Here is a 23,370-nt window from a genome sequence, read left to right as displayed (position 1 = left end):
TTGAGACTGTCAGTGTCTGCCAAAGTGCACGGCATGTGGAGCTGTAACAATACATGTCCTTTACTGTCCACTGGGTGAATGTGGTTCCTGCACAGCCACACCAGCAACTTGGCCAGGTGACGCTGCTTCCGCCTCCATGTTGCCACGCTGTTGGTATATCGACAATGTCTGCATCTGCCTCCTCATCCTCCACCGTGTCCTCAGCCTCCACTGCAGGGACAATTCACAGTGCCCCTCCAGCATAGCACATGTGCAGGGCACGGCGGTGTCACACTGTTCTGCACCTCATTTGCCTGGCTGAATGAGGTGCAGAATGTCCTTCAGCAAGAAATCGAATCCTGGCTTTCTCCATAACAACTGAAAATCTGAACCATGGTGACTGACGAGAAGAACATTGTGTCGGCGCTGCGTCAAGGAGGGCTGAGCCATGCGCCCTACATGGAACACATGATCAATCTGGTTGTTAAGCGGTTCCTGAAGTCTTCCACCCATCTGCAAGACATCTTAGAAATGGCCAGGAAACTTTGCTTGCACTTCAGCCACTCGTAGAACCTCTTTGAGCTGCAGCGGCAGAACGGTATCCCCCAATATAGGCTAATATGCAAAGTTTCCACTAGTTGGAATTCCACTCTCCATATGTTGGACCAACTGTACGAACAGAGAAAGGCCATCAACGATTTCCTGATGATCCAAGCAGACAGGAGTACTCCCCTTTGTAACTTCGATATCAGCCATTGGCAGCTCATGCGTGACACCTGCCGTTTACTCAGGCCCTTTGAGGAGGCCACATTATTTGTAAGTCGTGAAAATGATGATCAGCCGGCACTCTGTAACCAATGGCGTGGTGCTCGCGTCCGAGATCACGATCTCATAAATATAGTAAGGAAAGACCGGCACTCACTGTAGCTTGAAGAAAAGGAAATTATTTGTAAGTCGTCAGGACTATGGGATGAACAACGTCATTCCACTGCTTCATGTCCTGGAAAAGATGCTGGTAAATCCGGCTGGTGAGGGGACTTGAAACGAGGCACCTAGATCTCACGGCCACATGATTCCTGTGGGGGCTGAACTGGAGGAGAAGGAGGAGGAGAAGATTGGAGCACAAGCAATGTGTGGCAAAATGGGTGGCTTTTCTATACAGATGACAGTAGAGCAGGCAGAAGAGCTACAGGGCGATGAGGAAGACGAGGCAGAGGACCCAGACACACCGTGGCAGTATGCAGTGGAGATGGAGGCAGGGAGTCCCTTCGAGTCCCTTTTGCGCAAATGGCCTGCTGCGTGCTCACTTGCTTGGGTAGTGAAAGCTAAATAATCGGCAGAGGGATGACTTCTTTCTCTCCACCTTATTGGACCCTCGCTACTGGTCAAAAATTGGGGCCTGTTTTAGACTCGCTGAGAGGGAGCACAAACTAAACTACTACAGAGACATCCAATGTAGTCAGTTGTAGTAGTAGAAGTAGTCAGTTGGCTGCTGCCTATCTGCACCATCATCCATCCTCTCGCAGGTCTGACCAGGGGGCCCTCTGCACTCGAACCAGCAGCAGCCTGAGTCTAGAGTCGCTGATGAGCAGCTTTCTTCACCCGCATAGTGAAGAAACTACTCACCAGCAGCTAGACATAGAGCAGAATCCGAACCAGCAGGTGGTGCACCCTGCCAGCCGTCATTGAAGATCTGCTGGACTACTGGGAAGCCAAACTGGATTTGTGGCCTCAACTGGCTGAGTTTGCCCTGGAAAAGCTGTCCTGGCCAACCAGCAGTGTGGCATCAGAGCGGGTATTTAGTGCGGCGGGGGCCATAGTTACCCCAAGAAAAACTTGCCTGTCCAGCCAAAATGTGGAGAGACTGACCTTTGTCAAGATGAATCAGGCGTGGATCAGCCAGGATTTCCACCCACCAATTCCTGATGCATCAGACTAGATCATCCATGGTGCCACATTAACACTTTGACAAAAGAGACTGGTTTCTTCTAGCTACCTGCCTCAGCTACTATTCTGATGCTGTCACCCGCCTAATGCCAAGTGCTCTTCTTTCACCCACCATCTTCAGCGGCTATTGGTATTGCCACCCATCTCCACACTATGTCACCTTGACGCTTTGTGTCCTGCTGATGCTGCTGCCACCTCCAAAATATGTCACCTTGCCACTCTGTGGTCTTCTCATGCTGCTGCCACCTCCACACTATGTCACCTTGCTACTCTTTGGCCTCCTGATGCTGCCGCCACCTCCATACTCTGTAATTGCGCCACTCTGTGGCCTCCTGATGCTGCTGAAACCTCCAAACTATGTCACCTTGCCACTCTGTGGTCTCCTCATGCTGCTGCCACCTCCACACACACTATGTCCCCTTGCCACTCTGTGTCCTCCTGATGCTGCCACCACCTCCAAACTATGTCAGCTTGCCAACCTGTGGTCTCCTCATGCTGCTTCCACCTCCACACTATGTCACCTTGCCACTCTGTGGCCTCCTGTTGCTGATGCCACCTCCAAACTATGTCACCTTGGCAATCTGTGGTCTCATCATGCTGCTGCCACCTCCACACTCTGTCATTGGGCCACTCTGTGGTGTCCTCATGCTGCTTTCACCTCACCACTATATCATAGGGCTACTCTGTGGACTTCTTATGCTGTTCCCACCCTCCCCACTTCATGATTGGGCCACTATTTGGCTTTTTTTTAGCTTGGCTGACATCATTTATTTGACCCTTCTTCTGATCTGTCAGAAGGAAGGAAAAATGAGACGCACAACGGATCCTGTCTGTGTAGCAGCTGTAAGGCCTGTATGGTCCCAGCAGAATTGTCTTGTGATTTGATGTGATTGGCAGGAGTGGGTACAAAACACAGACGACATGCAAATATTCCATTCACGGGTCACTTTGTTTTGGATCCACTCCTGTTTTTTTGGGCATTAGCAATACTGATGGATTACTGACCAAATGCTGACCGAGTGAAGGCGGATGCTCCACATACAGGATCCTTTTTTGTGGGTTATTGTTCTGACGGATCAGAGGAGGGGCAAAATAATTAGTGACGTCAACACAAACTTACTGCTGACACCCTCTCCACTCTGTCGGAGGGGCTCTACTTGTATGAGCGTTTAATAGAACAGGTTCTTTTGACGTCTATGTGGAATCAGCTGATCAGGAGTGTGCTTCTTTTTGGCGCTAACATCGACCTGTAAGGCTAAGTTCATACTTGAGTTATTTGGTCAGTTTTGGGCCCCTGACTGCCTAAATAAGTGAAGTGTGCAGTGATTCTAAGAGCGACGCCTGTCACCTCCATGTCTTACGGACTCACAGTATTATTTCCCTACCAAAGCAGACTCCCTATGAGTGCTACTGCAAGGCACAGTGTTCTACACCACTATAAAGGCTCTCTGCAGCCAGGAAATAGCCGTTTTTAATGTAATTTGCCGAAAATCAATTCGGATCGAACCAAATTTTTCTAAAGGGATGACACTCAAGGGATGACATTCAAGTTCCAAATTTCTTTGAATTGGAACTGATTTTGTGTGGGAGAAAAGTGTTTTTTGTTACCAAATAGACATTAATCTTCTTTTCTAGTGAGGTTTCATTAAATAGTTATAATAATTAAAATTAAGTTTAAATATTTTTTGCCATAAAGAAGCTACTTATGGAATCACATTATTTTTTAATGAAGACAACCTGCCCTACAACGATCAATAAATATCAATAAAAAAACATCTAAAAAGGTTAAAGATTTTCAAGGATATACAAAGATCAACTGGAAATAACAATGAAAATAATGATTTTAGAGATAACTTTTATCCAAAGTACAGAATGTTCTATTTCTTGGGTGAATGTGTGGCAGAACATAGAAATATTGTCTGTACATCAATTGTGACTTTATTTTGTTCAAATTTTTCTAATGTATTATGTATTGTGAAAAGCCACCTGCCATATTACTTGATAGCTTAAAGAGATTTCAAATGAATCCACCTTGTCCTGCATAATAATACAATGTTTGCTTGCAATAATCAAGCAATAAAATATAACGCCTTTCATGAACAAATCTTCTATGTATAGTCCTTAAATTAAAGATGTGTACAGTAGATAGGTTCTCGATCCTTCCGTCCTGTAATGCAAATTCAAGGCAAAGTAGGAACATCAATCCCTTCCATATGCTGAAGACTATAATGTTTGTTGGTTTAATATTTTTCAAAGTCCATTAGCCAGCATTTCTGATTTCATGGATAATTTAGTAATACTCTCAACAAGTACTGTATATAGCAGGTTTCCATTCTCTACCCAAGTGCACTTCTGTAATAAACACTTTTTAAATATTCTTTTCACTACGGTGAATTAGCTTAGTAAACCAGGACAATAAACTCTTTCATATAGCTCTAATTGGTTGGGTTTCATGATTATTGTACAACTTTTCAGCAATGTGCATTAAATTATTTCAGATGAATAGAATCCAAACGTCAATCACTATTGACAAAATGTAGCAACACTGATGATCCGACAGCACATCCATCAATCTCTGCTGTATAAATAAAAACTTGACTACTGGAATTGTCTGAAGGTATAACATTGACAGCTAGCAAAGAAAGTGAATGCTATCCATACATGGTACATTTCTCACTGTGAAGTAAAAAGAATGTAGTCTTCTGGGTAAAGTTCTTTGAAAGGCCATAATCCAGTGGTTCTCATACGTCATCTTAGATCTTCACATCCAAGAACATATCTTTGTAAAGATTTGGCTGCTGTTTTTTGTGGTTCAGTTATTTAAATAACTTGATCTCGAGTTCGTTTAAGACCCGTCACTCTAGCAGCCAAAAGAAAGGCCATCCCAGTGAGAACTTCTGTGATGAACGATATCCATGCAAGAGCCAAGGACCACCCAAACCGTATATCAATTTCAGATAGAATTGCACTGCCCAATGAGTATAGTGCATAGTTAAATGCTGCAGCAGAATATGCAATGTAGATGCTGATTCCAGTCAGAGTCACCAATGCTGAGAGAGAGAGAGATAAAAAAAAATCTTATTTACAAGAAATTGAACAGAAAGTGAAGGAATATGAACAATTACGTAACTGAAGATTCATAAATTTACTGCATATAGCAAAGTAACAATATGAAATACTAGGGTTACTCTCAGTGGTACACACAGTACTTATAGATATTAAAGACCTTTTGGCATGCTCTACATATGCCTTGATAACAGTGAAGCACCATATTCTGTACTAGAAGCATTGCTTCTAGAGGATAATAATATGTAAATCATGAGTTGCTGCACACCATATTTTTCCATGTAAATCTGTTTAAAATCTAAGGCATGTAAAGATGGACATATAGCAAGTTTTATGCACAGTGTTTAGGATCTATGTAGTATCATAGCCACAGCTTCCTTTCTGAGCACAGAGTTGTGTTTCAGCTAGCTGGAATGGAAGGATCTACTCAAGTGATGAAGCCTAGGGAGGCTTTGCTTTCATTACATTCCTGTCTCGTGCATCCATGCCACTTTTATTCCCATGAATTAAAATGGGCATAAACTTGAAGGAGAGGGACATAATATTACAACTTTACAAATCATTACTACAAACTCATCTAGAATATACAGTTCAATTCTGGGCACCAGTTCATTGAAAGGATACAATGGGATTGGAAAACATACCTAAAAGGGCAACCAAGCTGATAAGAGGCATGGAGAATAGTGTCACGAACCAGCGGGTGTGAACCCACTGCGACACGTGTCTTACATCCTCTAAGGGCGTTGTCTAAGTGAGCCCCTCATTCTTCACAGTAACCCTGATAGTGGGGATAGACTTTCCCAAGGGGAACACCAGGTCGCTACCTCTTGAGGAGGATTGGCACATGAGGCAGCTGGTCCAGAGCAAGGTACCAGAGGTACAGACGTTGTCAGCAGGCCGAGTTGTAACCAGGAGCAACAGTACGGGACCAAAGGATGAGGCAGAAATCAAACAAGCAATAGGTCAGGGCAGGCGGCACAGATAGTCATCTACAGCTGCCGCAGGTCTGGCAACGCTGCAGCAGCGCTTGCAATTGCCAGCTCACCGACTGTTGTGCGACGTGAGCACACGCTGGAACTCAACATTCCACATGTTGGCTAGGCTTTGTCAGCAGCAGCGGGAAGTAGAGGAATACCAGCTGCAACATGGTCATCGCCTTTCCAGTCAGCTTCCGCTCTTCACAAGCGATGAGTGGGCATGGATGTCTGACCTCTGTTTAGGCTGCTTAGAGACTGTCTGCATGTATTGCGCTACACTTCTATTACAAAACCGCAAATTGTGGATTTTTCAAAAGTCAATAGCACTGCTTGCTCTGTTTGAATGGACTGTTCTGCACTTAAAATGGCCACCTAAAGGACTTGTAATTTTTTTTGCTGCGCCATCACTGAGCAGCCTGGTGGGAAAAGCTAAGTTACACCTTCTCTCAGAGCGGAAAAAATTGGTACACCGCCCCATATGCAAAGGAATAAGTAAGAGTGCCGCCTACCACTCCTGTAGCGGTCCGGGGAGGCCGAGCTGTATGCAGAGTGTAGCACCGCCCCTCCTGGCTGTGGGTCACGTTGAATAGAGGTGCCACGCATGGGACTTGAGTGTGACGTACGCTCGCGGATTGTGAGATCTGGCATGCGAGCAAGAGAGAGGAGAACCGTCGCATTGCCAGACAGCCTCCACGGGATAAGCGCAAGTAAAGGCCCCGATCTTACTCCTCGGCCTGTGTGAGTCCTCCATGAGTAGCGGGGGGGGGGGGCATTTAATAAGAATTTTCCTCAATAGTATCTCCGGACTGCACCACGCGTCTTAAAGGGCCGTACACCCGCAACGGTTGCCTATAGCAACCCTATTCAAAAATTGTATAAAGCCAAATTTAGCCTGCAGCATTTAAATAAACTGTCATTGCTATGTCTGCTCAGGAGGAAGCCGCGCAGCCTGACCTCAGCGGATCACCTGCAGCAGGCTTGCGGCTGGCTCCAGTGCACGACCAGCCATTGCAGCAGCTAGCATGATGCCAGTAACCATGCCCTACTACTTTGGGGCCCCTTGGTTCCCCCGATACTCTGGGGAAGCTCACACCCTAAGAGACTTTTAGACGAAAATGTGTGCCTTGTTCAGGTTGTGCCCTGTCTCCACAGAGCAGCAAATGGAAATACTCCTAGCGCAACTAGAGGGAGCCGCACTCCGGGAGGTCAAGTCCTGGCCCAGCTCTGAAAGGAGAACACTGGGACAGATCTTCGAGAGACTCTACACCACCTTCGAACCCAAGACCGTGTCAGAGGTCAAATTGAGGTTCTTCATCACGAAACAACAAACCAGTGAGTCACTCAGAGACTTTGCATTGTCTATACAAGAAGCCCTTAGGCCCCTTTCACATGCGCGAGTATTCCGCGCGGATGCGATGCGTGAGTTGAACGCATTGCACCTGCACTTAATCATGACCCATTCATTTCTATGGGGCTGTGCACACGAGCGGTGATTTTCACGCATCACTTGTGCGTTGCGTGAAAATCGCAGCATGCTCCTCTTTGTGCGTTTTTCACGTAACGCAGGCCCCATAGAAATGAATGGGGTTGCGTGAAAATCGCAAGCATCCGCAAGCAAGTGCGGATGCGGTGCAATTTTCACGCACGGTTGCTAGGAGACGATCGGGATGGAGACTCGATCATTATTTTTTTCCCTTATAACATGGTTATAAGGGAAAATAATAGCATTCTGAATACAGAATGCATAGTACAATAGCGCTGGAGGGGTTAAAAAAAAAGAACAAATAATTAAACTCACCTTAATCCACTTGATCGCGCAGCCCGGCTTCTCTTCTGTCTTCTTTGCTGTGTGCAGGAAAAGGACCTGTGGTGACGTCACTCCGGTCATCACATGATTCATCACATGATCTTTTACCATGGTGATGGTTCATGTGATGGACCATGTGATGACCGGAGTGACGTCACCACAGGTCCTTTTCCTGCAATCAGCAAAGAAGGAGACAGAAGAGAAGCCGGGCTGCGCGATCAAGTGGACTAAGGTGAGTTTAATTATCTTTTTTTATTTTAACCCCTCCAGCCCTATTTTACTATGCATTCTGTATTCAGAATGCTATTATTATCCCTTATAACCATGTTATAAGGGAAAATAATACAATCTACAGAACACCGATCCCAAGCCCGAACTTCTGTGAAGAAGTTCGGGTTTGGGTAACAAACATGCGCGATTTTTCTCACGCGAGTGCAAAATGCATTACAATGTTTTGCACTCGCGCTGGAAAATCGCGCCTGTTCCTGCAACGCCCCCCGCACCTTTTCCCGCAACGCCCGTGTGAAAGAGGCCTTAGAGTTATGGTTCAGGTAGACCCCCGTGAGGCAGAGAACCAAGAAAAAACTCTGAAAGGACAATTCATTGAAGGTGTTAACACTGACAACCTAAAAAGCCAGTTGAGAATGTTAGCTGCACAACACCCAAGTGTCACGTTCCTGGACTTTAACCTCTTTAGGAAACAGGGCGTGCGTACCTGTACGCCCTGTGTATTTCCAATCACCGCCACACGGTGGGTGGTGATCGGAGCAAGGTGTCTGCTCAAATCATTGAGCAGGCACCTTGGCTAAATGCGCGGGGGAGTCCAGTGACCCCCCTTCTGTGTCGGCGATCGCCGCAAACCGCAGGTCAATTCAGACCTGCGGTTTGCGGCTTTTCATGTTGCGGGCGGCGGCGATGCAATCGGGTCCCCGTGGGGCTGTAGGGGGGACCCAATGGCATGGAAGACAGCGCGATGCCTTCCTGAGGCATTTGCGCTGCCTTCCGGTGACGAGCCTGTGAGATCCAGCCCCCTGGATCTCACAGGCCGGAAGCTGTATGAGTAATACACACAGTATTACTCATACAGCCAATGCATTCCAATACAGAAGTATTGGAATGCATTGTAAAGGATTAGACACCCAAAAGTTGAAGTCCCAAAGTGGGACAAAAAATAAAGTGAAAAAAAAAGTTTAAAAATTAAGTTTCCCCCCCAAAAAAATTTCAAGTAAAAATAAACAAAAACTTAATTTTCCCCAAATAAAGTTAAAAAAGGTAAAGGTATAGGGGGGGGGGGGGGGATGACCATATCGACCGGCTCTATAAACATATCACATGACCTAATACCTCAGATGAACACCGTAAAAAAAATGGAAAACACTAAAACATGATTTTTTTTGTTTCCAAAATGAAATCATTGTGTAAAACTTACATAAATAAAAAAAAAAGTATACATATTAGGTATCGCCGCATAGTTAATAAGTTGCTCTATAAAAATATCACATGACCTAACCCCTCAGGTGAAAACCATAAAAAATAAAAATGATGTAAAAAAAGCCATTTTTGGTCACCTTACATCACAAAAAGTGTAATAGCAAGCGATCAAAAAGTCATACGCACCCCAAAATAGTGCCAATCAAACCGTCATCTCATCCTGGAAAAATCATAACCTACCCAAGATAATCGCCCAAAAACTGAAAAAACTATGGCTTTTAGACTATGGAAACACTAAAACATGATTTTATTTTTGTTTAAAAAATGAAATCATTGTGTAAAACTTACATAAATAAATAAAAAGTATACATATTAGGTATCGCCGCGTCCGTGACAACCTGGTCTATAAAAATATCACATGATCTAACCTGTCAGATGAATGTTGTGAATAACAAAATATAAAAAACGGTGCCAAAACTGCTATTTCTTGTTACCTTGCCTCACAAAAAGTGTAATATAGAGCAACCAAAAATCATATGTACCCTAAAATAGCACCAACAAAACTGCCACCCTGTCCCGTAGTTTCAAAAATGGGGTCACTTTTTTGGAGTTTCTACTCTAGGGGTGCATCAGGGGGGCTTCAAATGGGACATGGTGTCAAAAAACCAGTCGAGCAAAATCTGATTTTACAAACGTTGTTAACCCTTTAGGTGTTCCACAAGAGTTAATGGCAAATAGTGCTAAAATTTCCGAATTTAGATTTTTTGGCAAATTTTCCATTTTAATACATTTTTTCCAGTAACAAAGCAAGGGTTAACAGCCAAACAAAATGCTATATTTATTGCCTCGATTCTGTAGTTTGCAAAAACACCCCATATGTGGGCGTAAACTACTGTACTGGCACACAGTAGGGCGTAGAGGGAAAGGTGCGCCCTATGGTTTTTGGAAGGCAGATTTTGCTGGACTGGTTTTTTGACACCATGTACCATTTGAAGCCCCCCTGATGCACCCCTAGAGTAGAAACTCCAAAAAAGTGACCCCATTCTAGAAACAACACCCCTCAAGATATTCAAAACTGATTTTACAAACTTTGTTAACCCTTTAAGTGTTGCACAAGATTTAATGGAAAATAGAGATATCATTTCAAAATTTCACTTTTTTGGCAGATTTTCCATTTTAATATTTTTTTTTCCAGTTACAAAGCAAGGGTTAACAGCCAAACAAAACTCAATATTTCTGGTTCTGATTCTGTAGTTTACAGAAACACCCCATATAAGGTCGTAAACTGCTGTACGGGCACATGGCAGGGCACAGAAGGAAAGGAATGCCATATGTTTTTTTAACAAAGCAAGCGTTAAAAGCCAAACAAAATGCTATATTTATTGCCTCGATTCTGTAGTTTTTCAAAAACACCCCATATGTGGCCGTAAACTACTGTACTGGCACACAGTAGGGCGTAGAGGGAAAGGTGCGCTGTATGGTTTTTGGAAGGCAGATTTTGCTGGACTGTTTTTTTTGATACCATGTCCCATTTGAAGCCCCCCTAGAGTAGAAACTCCAAAAAAGTGACCCCATTTTAGAAACTATGGGATAGGGTGGCAGTTTTGTTGGTACTAGTTTAGGGTACATATGATTTTTGGTTGCTCTATATTACACTTTTTGTGAGGCAAGGTAACAAGAAATAGCTTTTTTGGCACCTTTTTTTTGTTATTTACAACATTCATCTGACAGGTTAGATCATGTGGTATTTTTATAGAGCAGGTTGTCACGGACGCGGCGATACCTAATATGTATAATTTTTTTATTTTATTTATGTAAGTTTTACACAATGATTTCATTTTTGAAACAAAAAAAATCCTGTTTTAGTGTCTCTATAGTCTGAGAGCCATAGTTTTTTCAGTTTTTGGGTGATTATCTTAGGTAGGGTATCATTTATTGTGGGATGAGATGACGGTTTGATTGGCACTATTTTGGGTTCATATACCTTTTTGATCGCTTGCTATTACACTTTTTGTGACGTAAGATGACCAAAAATTGCTTTTTTTACACTGTTTTTTTTTTTTTTTTTACGGTGGTCATCTGAGGGGTTAGGTCATGTGATATTTTTATAGAGCCGGTCAATACGGACGCGGCGATACCTAATATGTATACTTTTTTTCTATTTATGTAAGTTTTACACAATGATTTCATTTTTGAAACAAAAAAAAATCATGTTTTAGTGTTTCCATAGTCTAAGAGCCATAGTTTTTTCAGTTTTTGGGCGATTATCTTGGGTAGGGTATGATTTTTGCGGGATGAGATGACGGTTTGATTGGTACTATTTTGGCGTACATGTGACTTTTTTGATCACTTTTATTACTTTTTTGGGAAGTAAGGTGGGCAAAATTTTAATTTCCTCATAGTTTTTATTTTTTATTTTTATGGTGTTCACCTTGCGGGGAAAGTAACATGGCCGTTTTATAGATCAGGTCGTTACGGACGCGGTGATACCTAATATGTGTAGTGTATTTTTTTTTTTTTTTTTTTTTATTCAGTGATAAATGTGTTTTCTTTTTATCTTTACTTTTTTCAGATTTTTTACATTTTTTTGACCCAGACCCACTTGGTTCTTGAAGATCCAGTGGGTCTGATGTCTGTATAATACAGTACAGTACACTATATAGTGTATTGTACTGTATTTTACTTACACTTTGTCTGAACAGATCTATGCCTTTAGCACAGATCTGTTCAGCACCATGGACAGCAGGATGCCTGAGAAGGCGTCCTGTTGCCATGGGAGCCTTCCACGTCTGCTCAGTTGTGGCCACAACTGAGCAGACGGGGAAGGGGAAGGAGGGGGCCTCCCTCTGCGACCCCATCCTGTCTGGGGGCTGCAAAGGCACAGCAGTCCCCCGATGGGAGAGGGAGGGACCTCCCTGACTGTTAACCTTTTCCATACAGCGGTCCGTACGGACCGCGGTATGGAAAGGGTTAAACGTCTAACATCACAGCACAGATGTCAGCCGTTTATACCAGAGTGTCAGCAATGTGCTGACACTCTGGTATAACCATTGGACGCCAATGAATATTTAAGAGGAGGCGGGCCCCCTGCCACACCGCCCACCTCCCACACCGCCCGCCGGCATAAAATCATTCAGAGGTGCAGGGGGGTTGAAAAATCTATATTTTCGGCATATTAAAGTTTCTGATCAGAAACTGCAGAAAGTGCAGCAAACTGCAGGTCTTAATTGACCTGCGGTTTGCGGCGATCGCCGACACGGGGGGGTCACGGGACACCCCCGCGCATTTAGCCGAGGTGCCTGCTCAATGATTTGAGCAAGCACCTTGTACCGATCACCTCCCGCCAGGCGGCGGTGATCGGAACAACACATGACGTACCGGTACGTCATGTGTCCTTAAGGGGTTAAACCAGATCCGGAAAAGTTAGCTGCAGTCCAGAATTGGCCTACTCCTACCACAGTAAAGGAGGTGAGAAGTTTCCTTAGTTTTGCAGGGTACTACAGACACTTCATCCCTCACTTCGCCCAGATTGCTGAGCCAATTTAGGAACTCCTAAGAGGACATCCAAAGAAGTATCAGAAGACTTAGATATCTGTGGAGTGGAATAAAGACAGGGAAATTGCATTCCAGCTCCTAAAAAAAGAAGCTGACCGAACCACCTGTCTTGGGATTTCCAGATTACCAACAGCCATTCCGTTTCTACACTGATGCCAGCCAGAAAGGCCTGGGAGCTGTTCTGTCCCAAATGCAAGAAGGACACGAAAGAGTGATTGCTTACGCTAGTAGATCCCTGAAAGGATCTGAAAAGATTACTGGAACTACAGCTCTTTCAAGTTAGAGTTCCTCGCACTTGTGTGGGCTGTCACTGAAAAATTTAAGGACTACCTTGCAGCAACTCCCTTAAAAACTTTCACAAGCTTTCAAAGCTTTCAATTATAGCTTGCTGCTTTTTCAAAGTGCTGATTTTTAGAAGTGCATTGGAGATATTCATGAGATACTCAGGAGGTAATCTGGAGGTGGGTACAATCTAAACAAGTAAGATTTGTTTGTTTATAATCTTTCCCCTCTTTAAAATGGCAGACCTGGTTCTAAGCAGGAATTGTTGTGCTTTTATTTCAGGTTCCACTCTTCAGAGGTTTGGATGCTGTCTGATCTGTAGACAGCACTCCATAATGCAGCAGGAAATCGCATTTTTGAAATCTGAGATTTGTAAATTAACCGTTAAACAAACTCAGGCTTAGAACGTTGCAATGCCACTGCCGCAGAGGCCCCCTAGAAATGGAAGATGGGTTACTGCAGGTTCTGGTAGACTGAGAGTTGTTGATAGAAGACATGTCCCACAGTCTGTGGCTCTCCATAATTCATGTGCAGTACTTTCAGAGTGCAAGACCAAGGATGGCTCAAGCATAGTGGGTGAGAAACAATCATCTCCCATTCCTAAAGTATGCAAGACTGCAGCCAAAGACAAAAAGGAGAATGTGAGGACTAATAGTAAGCAGCTGTTGGTGGGCGATTCCATCTTAAGAGGTGTGAAGTTTGAGGAAAATGGTGTTGTGAGATGTCTCCCTGGTGCTACCGCTAGCAGGGATAGAGGACAGATCCTTAATATTGTTAGGCAAGCAAAGCAGGAAAGGGAGGTGGATGTTATTGTCCATCTTGGGACAAATGATCTGGCTTGCAATGAGGTTTCAAAGGTGAAGGAAGCTTTTCACACACTTGGAAATGATATACTGGAGGTTGCATCAACTGTTTCATTCTCTGCAGTTTTGCCTGTGCATAACCTTCAGCATGACAGGAAGATGCGCATTAAGGAATTCAATGTATGGCTTGGTGAATGGTGTCTGAACCAGGGTTTGGCTTTGTGTCTCATGTTAGCTCTCGTTGGAATAGAAAAGAACTGTACAAGAAAGATGGTTTGCATCTTTATCTCAAGGGAACGAATGTCCTCAGTGAACAGTTCCAAGTATTTGCTAAGGAGCATTTAAACTAGGGAAGGGGGGCAAAAGAGTGATAATCCAGCAGTTCGACTGCCCCCCCGGAACAATGCCAGAAGATGCCAGTAGCACAAAGGTTAAGAACTGACAAGCTCAGATAAGATCAATGAACTTGAGGCTATAATGGCATCTGAGAATACAGATTTAGTGGCTGTTACTGAGATGTGGTTCAATGGGAGTAATGACTGGGATATAACAATACCAGGGTTCTCTCTATACAGGAAAGACAGAGAAGGCAAGAAGGGGGAGGGGTGGCCCTGTATGTGAAAGATAGCATGAAATCTAATTTGATACAAGTTAACGAGACAAATTTAGAGTCAGTTTGGGTTACCTTGCAGCTTGATAATCATAAGGTAACTCGTGTAGGTGTGATATATAGACCACCTAGCCAAGTCAAAGAATTAGATGATCTACTAGTTGAGGAAATAGCTAAAATGACATTGAAGGGGGAAGTTATCATTATGGGAGACTTTAATCTTCCTGATGTAAACTGGAAAACCAAAATAGCTAGTTCTGCCAGGAGTACAGATATTCTAAATTCCCTACTGGAATTATCTCTACAGCAAGTAGTTGAGGAGCCGACCCGGAAGGAGGCCATTTTAGATTTAGTATTCACAAATGGGAATTTGGTATCTGATATAACTGTAGGGGAAAGCTTTGGATCTAGTGATCACCAGTCAGTGTGGTTTACTATAAGTACAGTGACTGAGTCACACCACACAAAAACAAAAGTTTTAGATTTTAGAAAAACTGACTTTTCTAAAATGAGATTAGTGGTATATGAGTCCCTATCAGATTGGAACAATTTCAATGGAGTCCAGGAGAAATAAGACTACTTAAAAGTGGCACTATTGAAGGCAACAGAAAATTGCCTTAGGCTTGACAGTAAAAGCAAAAAAAGGAAGAGACTACTGTGGTACTCAGCAGAAGTGGCCAAAATCATTAAAAACCAAAAAATATCATTTAGCAATTATAAAAATAAAAAAAACGAGGATGACAGGCTAATTTATAAGATTAGGCAGAGAGAGGCCAAACAAGTTATAAGAGCTTCTAAAGCACAGGCAGAAGAGAAATTAGCTCAGTCAGTGAAAAAAGGCGATAAGACATTCTTCAGATACATAAATGAAAAAAGGAAACTAAAACATTACCTAATTAAAAACAAAAGAAGGAAGGTATATGGAAGAAGATAAAGAACTAGCTGACTGCCTCAATGAATATTTCTGTTCAGTTTTTACAAAGGAAAATGAAGGAAAAGGACCTCAGTTAGGAAAGAAGACTAATGAATCTTTTGATGCATGTACCTTTACAGAGGAAGAGGTTCTAAGTCAGCTGTCTTAATACAAATAAGTCACAGAGGCCTGATGGGATACACCCAAAGCTATTAAAAGAGCTCAGGGGTGAACTAGCAAAACCATTAACAGATTTATTTAACCAATCACTAGCAACAGGAGTCGTCCCAGAAGATTGGAAATTGGCAAATGCTGTGCCCATTCACAAGAAAGGTAGTAGGGAGGAATTGGGCAACTATAGGTGAGATCCAGGGGGCTGGATCTCACAGGCTCGTCACAGGAAGGCAGCGCCGATGCCTCAGGAAGGCATTGCGCTGCCTTCCTGTAATGACCGACGTCACACACAGGGAGGATAAAAGGGAAAGCCCTGCCCAAGGGAGAGGGAAAGGTGGTGACCCCTAACTCCCCTTGCGGCTGGAACCTGACTGCCCTGACGTCCCTAGACGGGTTCCTCACCCGTGCGGCGATCACGTGCCTAAACCCTGGCTTTCCCTAAAATGAGCCCTAGATAGTGAACAGGCCGGTGGGATCGCTAGTCCGCACCACTATCACTAAGAGGGAAACACCAGGGAGAGGACAGACAAAACAGACAAACACATACACCCAGGTGGGCGATCACAATAGACCACAAAGGTCCAACAGGGATCCGGAGGGTAGCATTCTGGACCAACTACCAGAGAACGCAGCAACACAGCTCCAGAAGGTCAGAATAGATGTCCAGGCAGGAAGTTCTATCTCTGGCAACCAGAGAAGTGTGAGAGAGGAATATAAGGAGGTTTGGGAGTGCTGGACAAGGAACAGGTTTGGGAGTGCTGGACTGAGGAGAAAGAGCTACGGATCCCTGAGTGAGCCAAAAGGGTTTGCAAAGCAAACCCAGAAAGCTACCATAAGGAAAACCGCCCTATCTTAAATAGAGCGTGCAGCCAACCGCTGCGACTTCCTGACCCCGGGTATAACGGAGTCAGGCGTGGTTCTCGATACCCTCGTGACAGTACCCTCCTCTCTACGAGGGGCCTCCGGACACTCAGGACCAGGTCTCTCAGGATGAGAGGGATGAAAAACCCAAACTAGCCTGTCGGCGTTTACCTCAGACGCAGGAACCCACATTCTTTCCTCGGGACCGTAACCTCTCCAATGCACCAGATATTGAAGAGAGCGGCGGACCCGACGAGAATTAACAATTTTGGATATCTGAAATTCTAGATTACCATCCACGACAACAGGAGGGGGTGGCAGCGGTGACGGTTCTAGAGGTGGAACATATTTTTTGAGTAACGACTTATGAAAAACATTATGAATTTTAAAAGTCTGAGGTAACTCCAGGCGAAAAGCCACGGGGTTGATGATGGCTACAATTTTGTAAGGGCCAATAAACCTAGGACCCAGTTTCCAAGAGGGAACCTTCAATTTAATATTCCTAGTAGACAACCACACATAGTCATTCACTCCTAGGTCCGGACCTGGCGACCGTCTCTTATCAGCCATGCATTTGTATTTACCTCCCATATTTTTCGAGTTAGCTTGCACCTTCTGCCATACCGATGAAAGAGATGACGAAAACCGTTCCTCTTCAGGAACCCCAGAAGACCCCCCCTCTTTGAAAGTACAGAATTGGGGATGAAAACCATATGCACCAAGAAATGGTGACTTGCCAGTGGATTCCTGACGACGATTATTTATGGCAAACTCAGCTAACGGTAAATATGATGACCACAACTCTTGGTTTTCAGACACAAAACATCTTAGATATGTCTCAAGGTTTTGGTTGGTACGCTCAGTCTGTCCATTCGACTGAGGATGGAAAGCGGAGGAAAAGGACAAGTGTACCCCCAAACGGGAACAAAAAGCTTTCCAAAATTTAGAAATAAACTGGGTACCCCGATCCGAAACAACATCGGAGGGGACCCCGTGAAGCTTCACGATTTCACTGACGAATACCTGAGCAAGAGTCTTAGCATTAGGTAGTGCGGGTAACGCAATGAAGTGTACCATTTTGCTAAACCTGTCCACTACTACCAAAATAACTGTTTTACCCGCAGACAAAGGTAAGTCAGTGATAAAATCCATTGACAGATGTGTCCACGGTCTATTGGGAATGACGAGTGGTAATAGAGACCCTGCAGGATGTGTATGTGAAACTTTTGCTCGCGCACAGGTAGAACAAGAAGACACAAAATCCAATACATCCTGACGCAACCTTGGCCACCAAAAACGACGAGACAATAGCTCCAAGGTTGCTTTACTACCCGGGTGCCCAGCAAGTGCCGAACTATGATGTTCCTTTAATAATTCGAAACGTAGGTTCAACGGTACAAACAATTTCTCTGAGGGGCAAGAGACCGGGGCGTCCCCCTGGGCCTCTAACACCTTCCCCTCCAAAACAGAGTGTACCGCAGAAACAACCACTCCTCTTTGAAGAATGGGCACCGGATCCCTCACATTACCCCCTCCAGTGCATCATGAAACGTATGGAAAATGAGGGGGCACACACACAAGGGAAACACTGGATGAATACGTAATTGGTATTTAATATTCTAAAAACAAACCCCTAAAATATACATAAAACATACATCAAGTGCATATATGATGTAACAGCCTGTAAATTCACATATATGTCAATACTGATGGCAAAATAGTATATGCGCTGGCGTGAACACTGTTGTGGGTATGGTGAGGTCACATACAGTTCGTACAAGCAATGTCCCAATTCAGGTTATAATGCATATGACAACTAATGTGGAAAAAATGACCACACAATGTGTTCCAATAATTATGGTGGTGTTGGATATCCAGAAAATCGCACCAGTGATTCAATGAACTGTGTCCAATTGTGATGGAACACTAATGACTAAACGCCAATGTCCAATGTTCAGAGATGTATATCGTTAAGGCACATTTGGATACACTTCCCAGTTACTTACAATATCCAGCCGCTTGTATTCACCCGGTCTCTCCCCTCCTTGCTGCCTGGCCGCAGCGTTGATTTACCAGGTGGCCGTGCCTGGCCGATTGTGGCGTCCCACGTGACCTGGTGATCTGGGGTTCCGGGCGGACGCTTAGATGACGTCACTGCTGTGCGGCGGCAATTTCAAATTTGAGAGTGAATCTCTTGCGCTTACAACTTGATATCCAGTTTCTTCAATCTTTAGCTTGAATCCACGCTCACTCTGTAATGCCAGACGCGTTTCAGGGTCTTACACCCCTTCCTCAGTGGCCACCGAGTGAGTGGATTCTCACTCCTTTTAAATGGTATTGACCCACCCACAATTGTGCTTTTTTCAGCTTGTTCCAATATGTGGAGTGGATTTGGTTGCTGTTACATTACTATTACAATTTATACTTAAAACATAATTAAAAGGACGTTATAATAAATATTACTCCCCATGTAGTTACTACATTGTTAAAACATTAAGACAATGTTCTTAGAGTAGGACTGCAAGGTCAGGGATACATTTCAAGGAAAACCGCATCAAAACCGCAGCCATGTGAACTGCGTTTTGCATGCGGTTTCTGAGATAGTGCATCAGCCTTGGTGTTCTTTGCCCCAGGACGATAGGTAATCACAAAGTTAAACCTGGTAAAAAATAGCGACCACCTAGCCTGTCTAGGGGTGAGACGCTTAGCTGATTCGAGGTACAGAAGATTTTGGTGGTCCGTAATCACAGTGACGGGGTGGACTGCCCCCTCTAAGAAGTGACGCCACTCCTCAAACGCAAGTTTAATAGCTAATAGTTCCCTATTGCCAATATCGTAGTTCTTTTCTGCTGCAGATAGTTTTTTAGAAAAGAAAGCACAAGGACGCCATTTGCCAGGAGACGGACCCTGAGACAGCACCGCCCCCACTCCCACCTCTGACGCATCGACTTCAACAATAAAAGGCTGAGAGACATCAGATTGGACTAGTACAGGTGCTGAGGTAAACCTCTCTTTTAGAGAGGAAAAAGCAACTTTAGCGGCGTCAGACCATTTAGAAAAATCAGTCCCCTTCCTAGTCATGTCAGTAAGCGGTTTTACAATAAGTGAATAATTTTTAATGAATTTCCTATAGAAATTCGCGAAGCCCAAGAACCGTTGTAGTGCTTTGAGGTTCTCAGGAAGATCCCAATCAAAAATTGCCTGGACCTTCCTAGGATCCATACGGAAACCTGAAGCAGATAAAAAATAACCTAGGAATTGTCTGACATGCACCTCATGTGTTTTCAGATCAGACGAATAAATTAAAATATCATCTAGGTATATTACCACAAACCTGCCGATTAGATGACTAAAAATGTCATTAACGAAATGTTGAAAGACGGCAGGAGCATTGGTCAGACCGAAAGGCATAACTAGATTTTCATAATGCCCCTCAGGGGTGTTAAACGCTGTCTTCCACTCACCCCCCTCCTTAATACGAATCATATTGTAGGCCCCCCTAAGATCAAGTTTGGAGAACCACCTAGCACCCGCAATCTGGTTAAACAGGTCAGGAATGAGAGGAAGAGGGTATGGGTCTCGGATGGTTATCCGATTTAATTCGCGAAAATCAATTTTCTCTGCACTGCTCACTCCACTCCAATATCTCCCTGGCCTGCCAATCCACTACTGGATTGTGCGCTACCAACCAGGGAAGACCCAGCACTACCGGAGTGGGAAGCCCCTCCAGAACATAACCTGAAAGCATCTCGTTATGGTGGTCCCCTACCCGAAGGTGTAAATTATGAACAATGTGGGTGAGGTTTCTCTGAGACAGGGGAGCAGAATCAATAGCGAATATGGGAATGGGTGTCTGTAACGTACAGAGAGACAAACCCATAGTGCGGGCAAAATGGGCATCTATCAAATTTACCCCTGCTCCACTGTCTAGAAAGAAAGAAATAGTCTCCGTCTTATCACCAAAAATAATAACAGCTGGCAACACAAATTGCGATGTACGTATGGAGGAAACGTATACCCCCCGGCTGACATCCTCCACACAGCCTGGGGTTAGTAGTTTTTCCGACGGTCTTTTGTTTCTGAGGAAAGAAGGACAGACATTAATGAAATGACCCCTCTCCCCACAAAAAAAACAAACCCCACGCCTACGGCGAGCCTCAGGAGGACGGACCTGACGAGTAGTTCCTCCTAGCTGCATAGGCTCGTCTAAGTCCGTACAGACTAACTGCTGCTTAAGAGGGGTTACCAATTGCTCCGGTTTTTTCAATCTGTCCCTAAGGCGTCTCTCTATACGGATAGAAAGGGACATAACCGCATCAAGGGAAAAGGGGGTCTCATATAATGCAAGCGCATCCTTAACCCTTTCGGATAACCCAGAGCAGAACTGACTCCTGAGAGCCGGGTCGTTCCATTGGGTATCCATAGCCCACCTACGGAATTCAGAGCAATACTCCTCTACCGGCCGCTCTCCTTGTAAGAGTCTCCGTAATCTTGATTCAGCCAGTGCAACTCGGTCAGGGTCGTCATATATGAGACCCAAATCCCCGAACGACTCATCCACTGACCGGAGAGCGTGGGAATCAGTAGGTAAAGAGAACGCCCAGGACTGCGGGTCCCCCTGCAGCAGGGAAATAACAACCCCCACCCGCTGATCTTCATTACCAGAGGAGTAAGGGCGCAGTTTAAAATATAACTTACAGGCCTCACGGAATGTCAAAAACTTGTCCCTTCCCCTAGAAAATCTGTCAGGGAGAGGGACCTTGGGTTCCGCAACAACCTGGTTACCAGTAGCAACCGCTGGGCTTGCGGTCAGTTGTAATCGCTGCTGTTGCTGGAGGACCGACGCCTTCAATCCTGCCACCTCAAAAGACAGGCCATGATATTGTTTGATCCATACTGGATTCTAAGTAGGTAAAAAAATATATATATTTTTTTTTACCTACACAAAATAAGGGTCAGAGATAATGTAATGACCGACGTCACGCACAGGGAGGATAAAAGGGAAAGCCCTGCCCAAGGGAGAGGGAAAGGTGGTGACCCCTAACTCACCTTGCGGCTGGAACCTGACTGCCCTGACATCCCTAGACGGGTTCCTCACCCGTGCGGCGATCACGTGCCTAAACCCTGGCTTTCCCTAAAATGAAAAATGCAAATGTGATCGCACACTACAGTATATATTGGAGGCGTGGCGATCTCCTTGGAGTCATGCACACCTGACCAGTCAAACTGTCCTGGAGGCTGGTTTTAAAGTCAGTATAAAACTGAGTCTGCTTGTATAGAACCTACCATTAGCCATCTGGCTCCAGGAGAAGTATATGGTGGGTTCAGCATGCATGTTGGTACTTGCATCCCTGGATCCGATGAAAGCTGTAATGGCACCGGACGGGGTTACAAGCAAAGTGTACTTGGCTTGCATGCTGACCTGCATTCCCTGGATTTTATGTGGCTGTCATGGCCCATGAACAGGTAGGAACAAGAGTTAGGGACCACTCATGAGACAACCTTGACGCGGTGAGTGGCTTACTATGCTTTGGCCAAAATATAAACCAATGTCTCGTCCAGCATGGAGGGCAGAGTGCTGGATGTAGTGTGCGATCACATTTGCATTTTCCGTTTGTATATGTATTTCGCCATAGTGATGTGCACCTACAGGCAGGTTGTGCTGACCCAACCCCTTATTTTTTTCTTTGTAGTATATATTGGAGGCGTGGCGATCTCCTTGGAGTCATTGCACACCTGACCAGTTAATCTGTCCTTGAGGCTGGTTTTAAAGTCAGTATAAAACTGAGTCTGCTTGTATAGAACCTACCATTAGCCATCTGGCTCCAGGAGAAGTATATGGTGGGTTCAGCATGCATGTTGGTACTTGCATCCCTGGATCCGATGAAAGCTGTAATGGCACCGGACGGGGTTACAAGCAAAGTGTACTTGGCTTGCATGCTGACCTGCATTCCCTGGATTTTATGTGGCTGTCATGGCCCATGAACAGGTAGGAACAAGAGTTAGGGACCACTCATGAGACAACCTTGACGCGGTGAGTGGCTTACTATGCTTTGGCCAAAATATAAACCAATGTCTCGTCCAGCATGGAGGGCAGAGTGCTGGATGTAGTGTGCGATCACATTTGCATTTTCCGTTTGTATATGTATTTCGCCATAGTGATGTGCACCTACAGGCAGGTTGTGCTGACCCAACCCCTTATTTTTTTCTTTGTAGTATATATTGGAGGCGTGGCGATCTCCTTGGAGTCATTGCACACCTGACCAGTTAATCTGTCCTTGAGGCTGGTTTTAAAGTCAGTATAAAACTGAGTCTGCTTGTATAGAACCTACCATTAGCCATCTGGCTCCAGGAGAAGTATATGGTGGGTTCAGCATGCATGTTGGTACTTGCATCCCTGGATCCGATGAAAGCTGTAATGGCACCGGACGGGGTTACAAGCAAAGTGTACTTGGCTTGCATGCTGACCTGCATTCCCTGGATTTTATGTGGCTGTCATGGCCCATGAACAGGTAGGAACAAGAGTTAGGGACCACTCATGAGACAACCTTGACGCGGTGAGTGGCTTACTATGCTTTGGCCAAAATATAAACCAATGTCTCGTCCAGCATGGAGGGCAGAGTGCTGGATGTAGTGTGCGATCACATTTGCATTTTCCGTTTGTATATGTATTTCGCCATAGTGATGTGCACCTACAGGCAGGTTGTGCTGACCCAACCCCTTATTTTTTTCTTTGTAGTATATATTGGAGGCGTGGCGATCTCCTTGGAGTCATTGCACACCTGACCAGTTAATCTGTCCTTGAGGCTGGTTTTAAAGTCAGTATAAAACTGAGTCTGCTTGTATAGAACCTACCATTAGCCATCTGGCTCCAGGAGAAGTATATGGTGGGTTCAGCATGCATGTTGGTACTTGCATCCCTGGATCCGATGAAAGCTGTAATGGCACCGGACGGGGTTACAAGC

General features: G+C 44.6%; 1 protein-coding gene across 1 annotated transcript in view; it reads right to left on the bottom strand.

Annotated features, from left to right (window-relative positions):
- Window positions 1-4,746: 4,746 nt before the first annotated feature.
- Window positions 4,747-23,370, bottom strand: part of TMEM114 (transmembrane protein 114) — a 134,767-nt gene continuing 116,143 nt past the window's right edge. Inside the window, exon 4 of the mRNA XM_040440278.1 lies at window positions 4,747-4,976. Within this exon, the coding sequence (XP_040296212.1) occupies window positions 4,747-4,976 (230 nt within the window). The remainder of the gene's footprint in view (window positions 4,977-23,370) is intronic.

Source organism: Bufo bufo, chromosome 7 (genome assembly GCF_905171765.1).
Source record: "Bufo bufo chromosome 7, aBufBuf1.1, whole genome shotgun sequence".
Lineage (NCBI taxonomy): Eukaryota > Metazoa > Chordata > Amphibia > Anura > Bufonidae > Bufo > Bufo bufo.
Note: the sequence above shows the minus strand (reverse complement) of the source record. Positions and strands in the feature narration are given on the sequence as shown.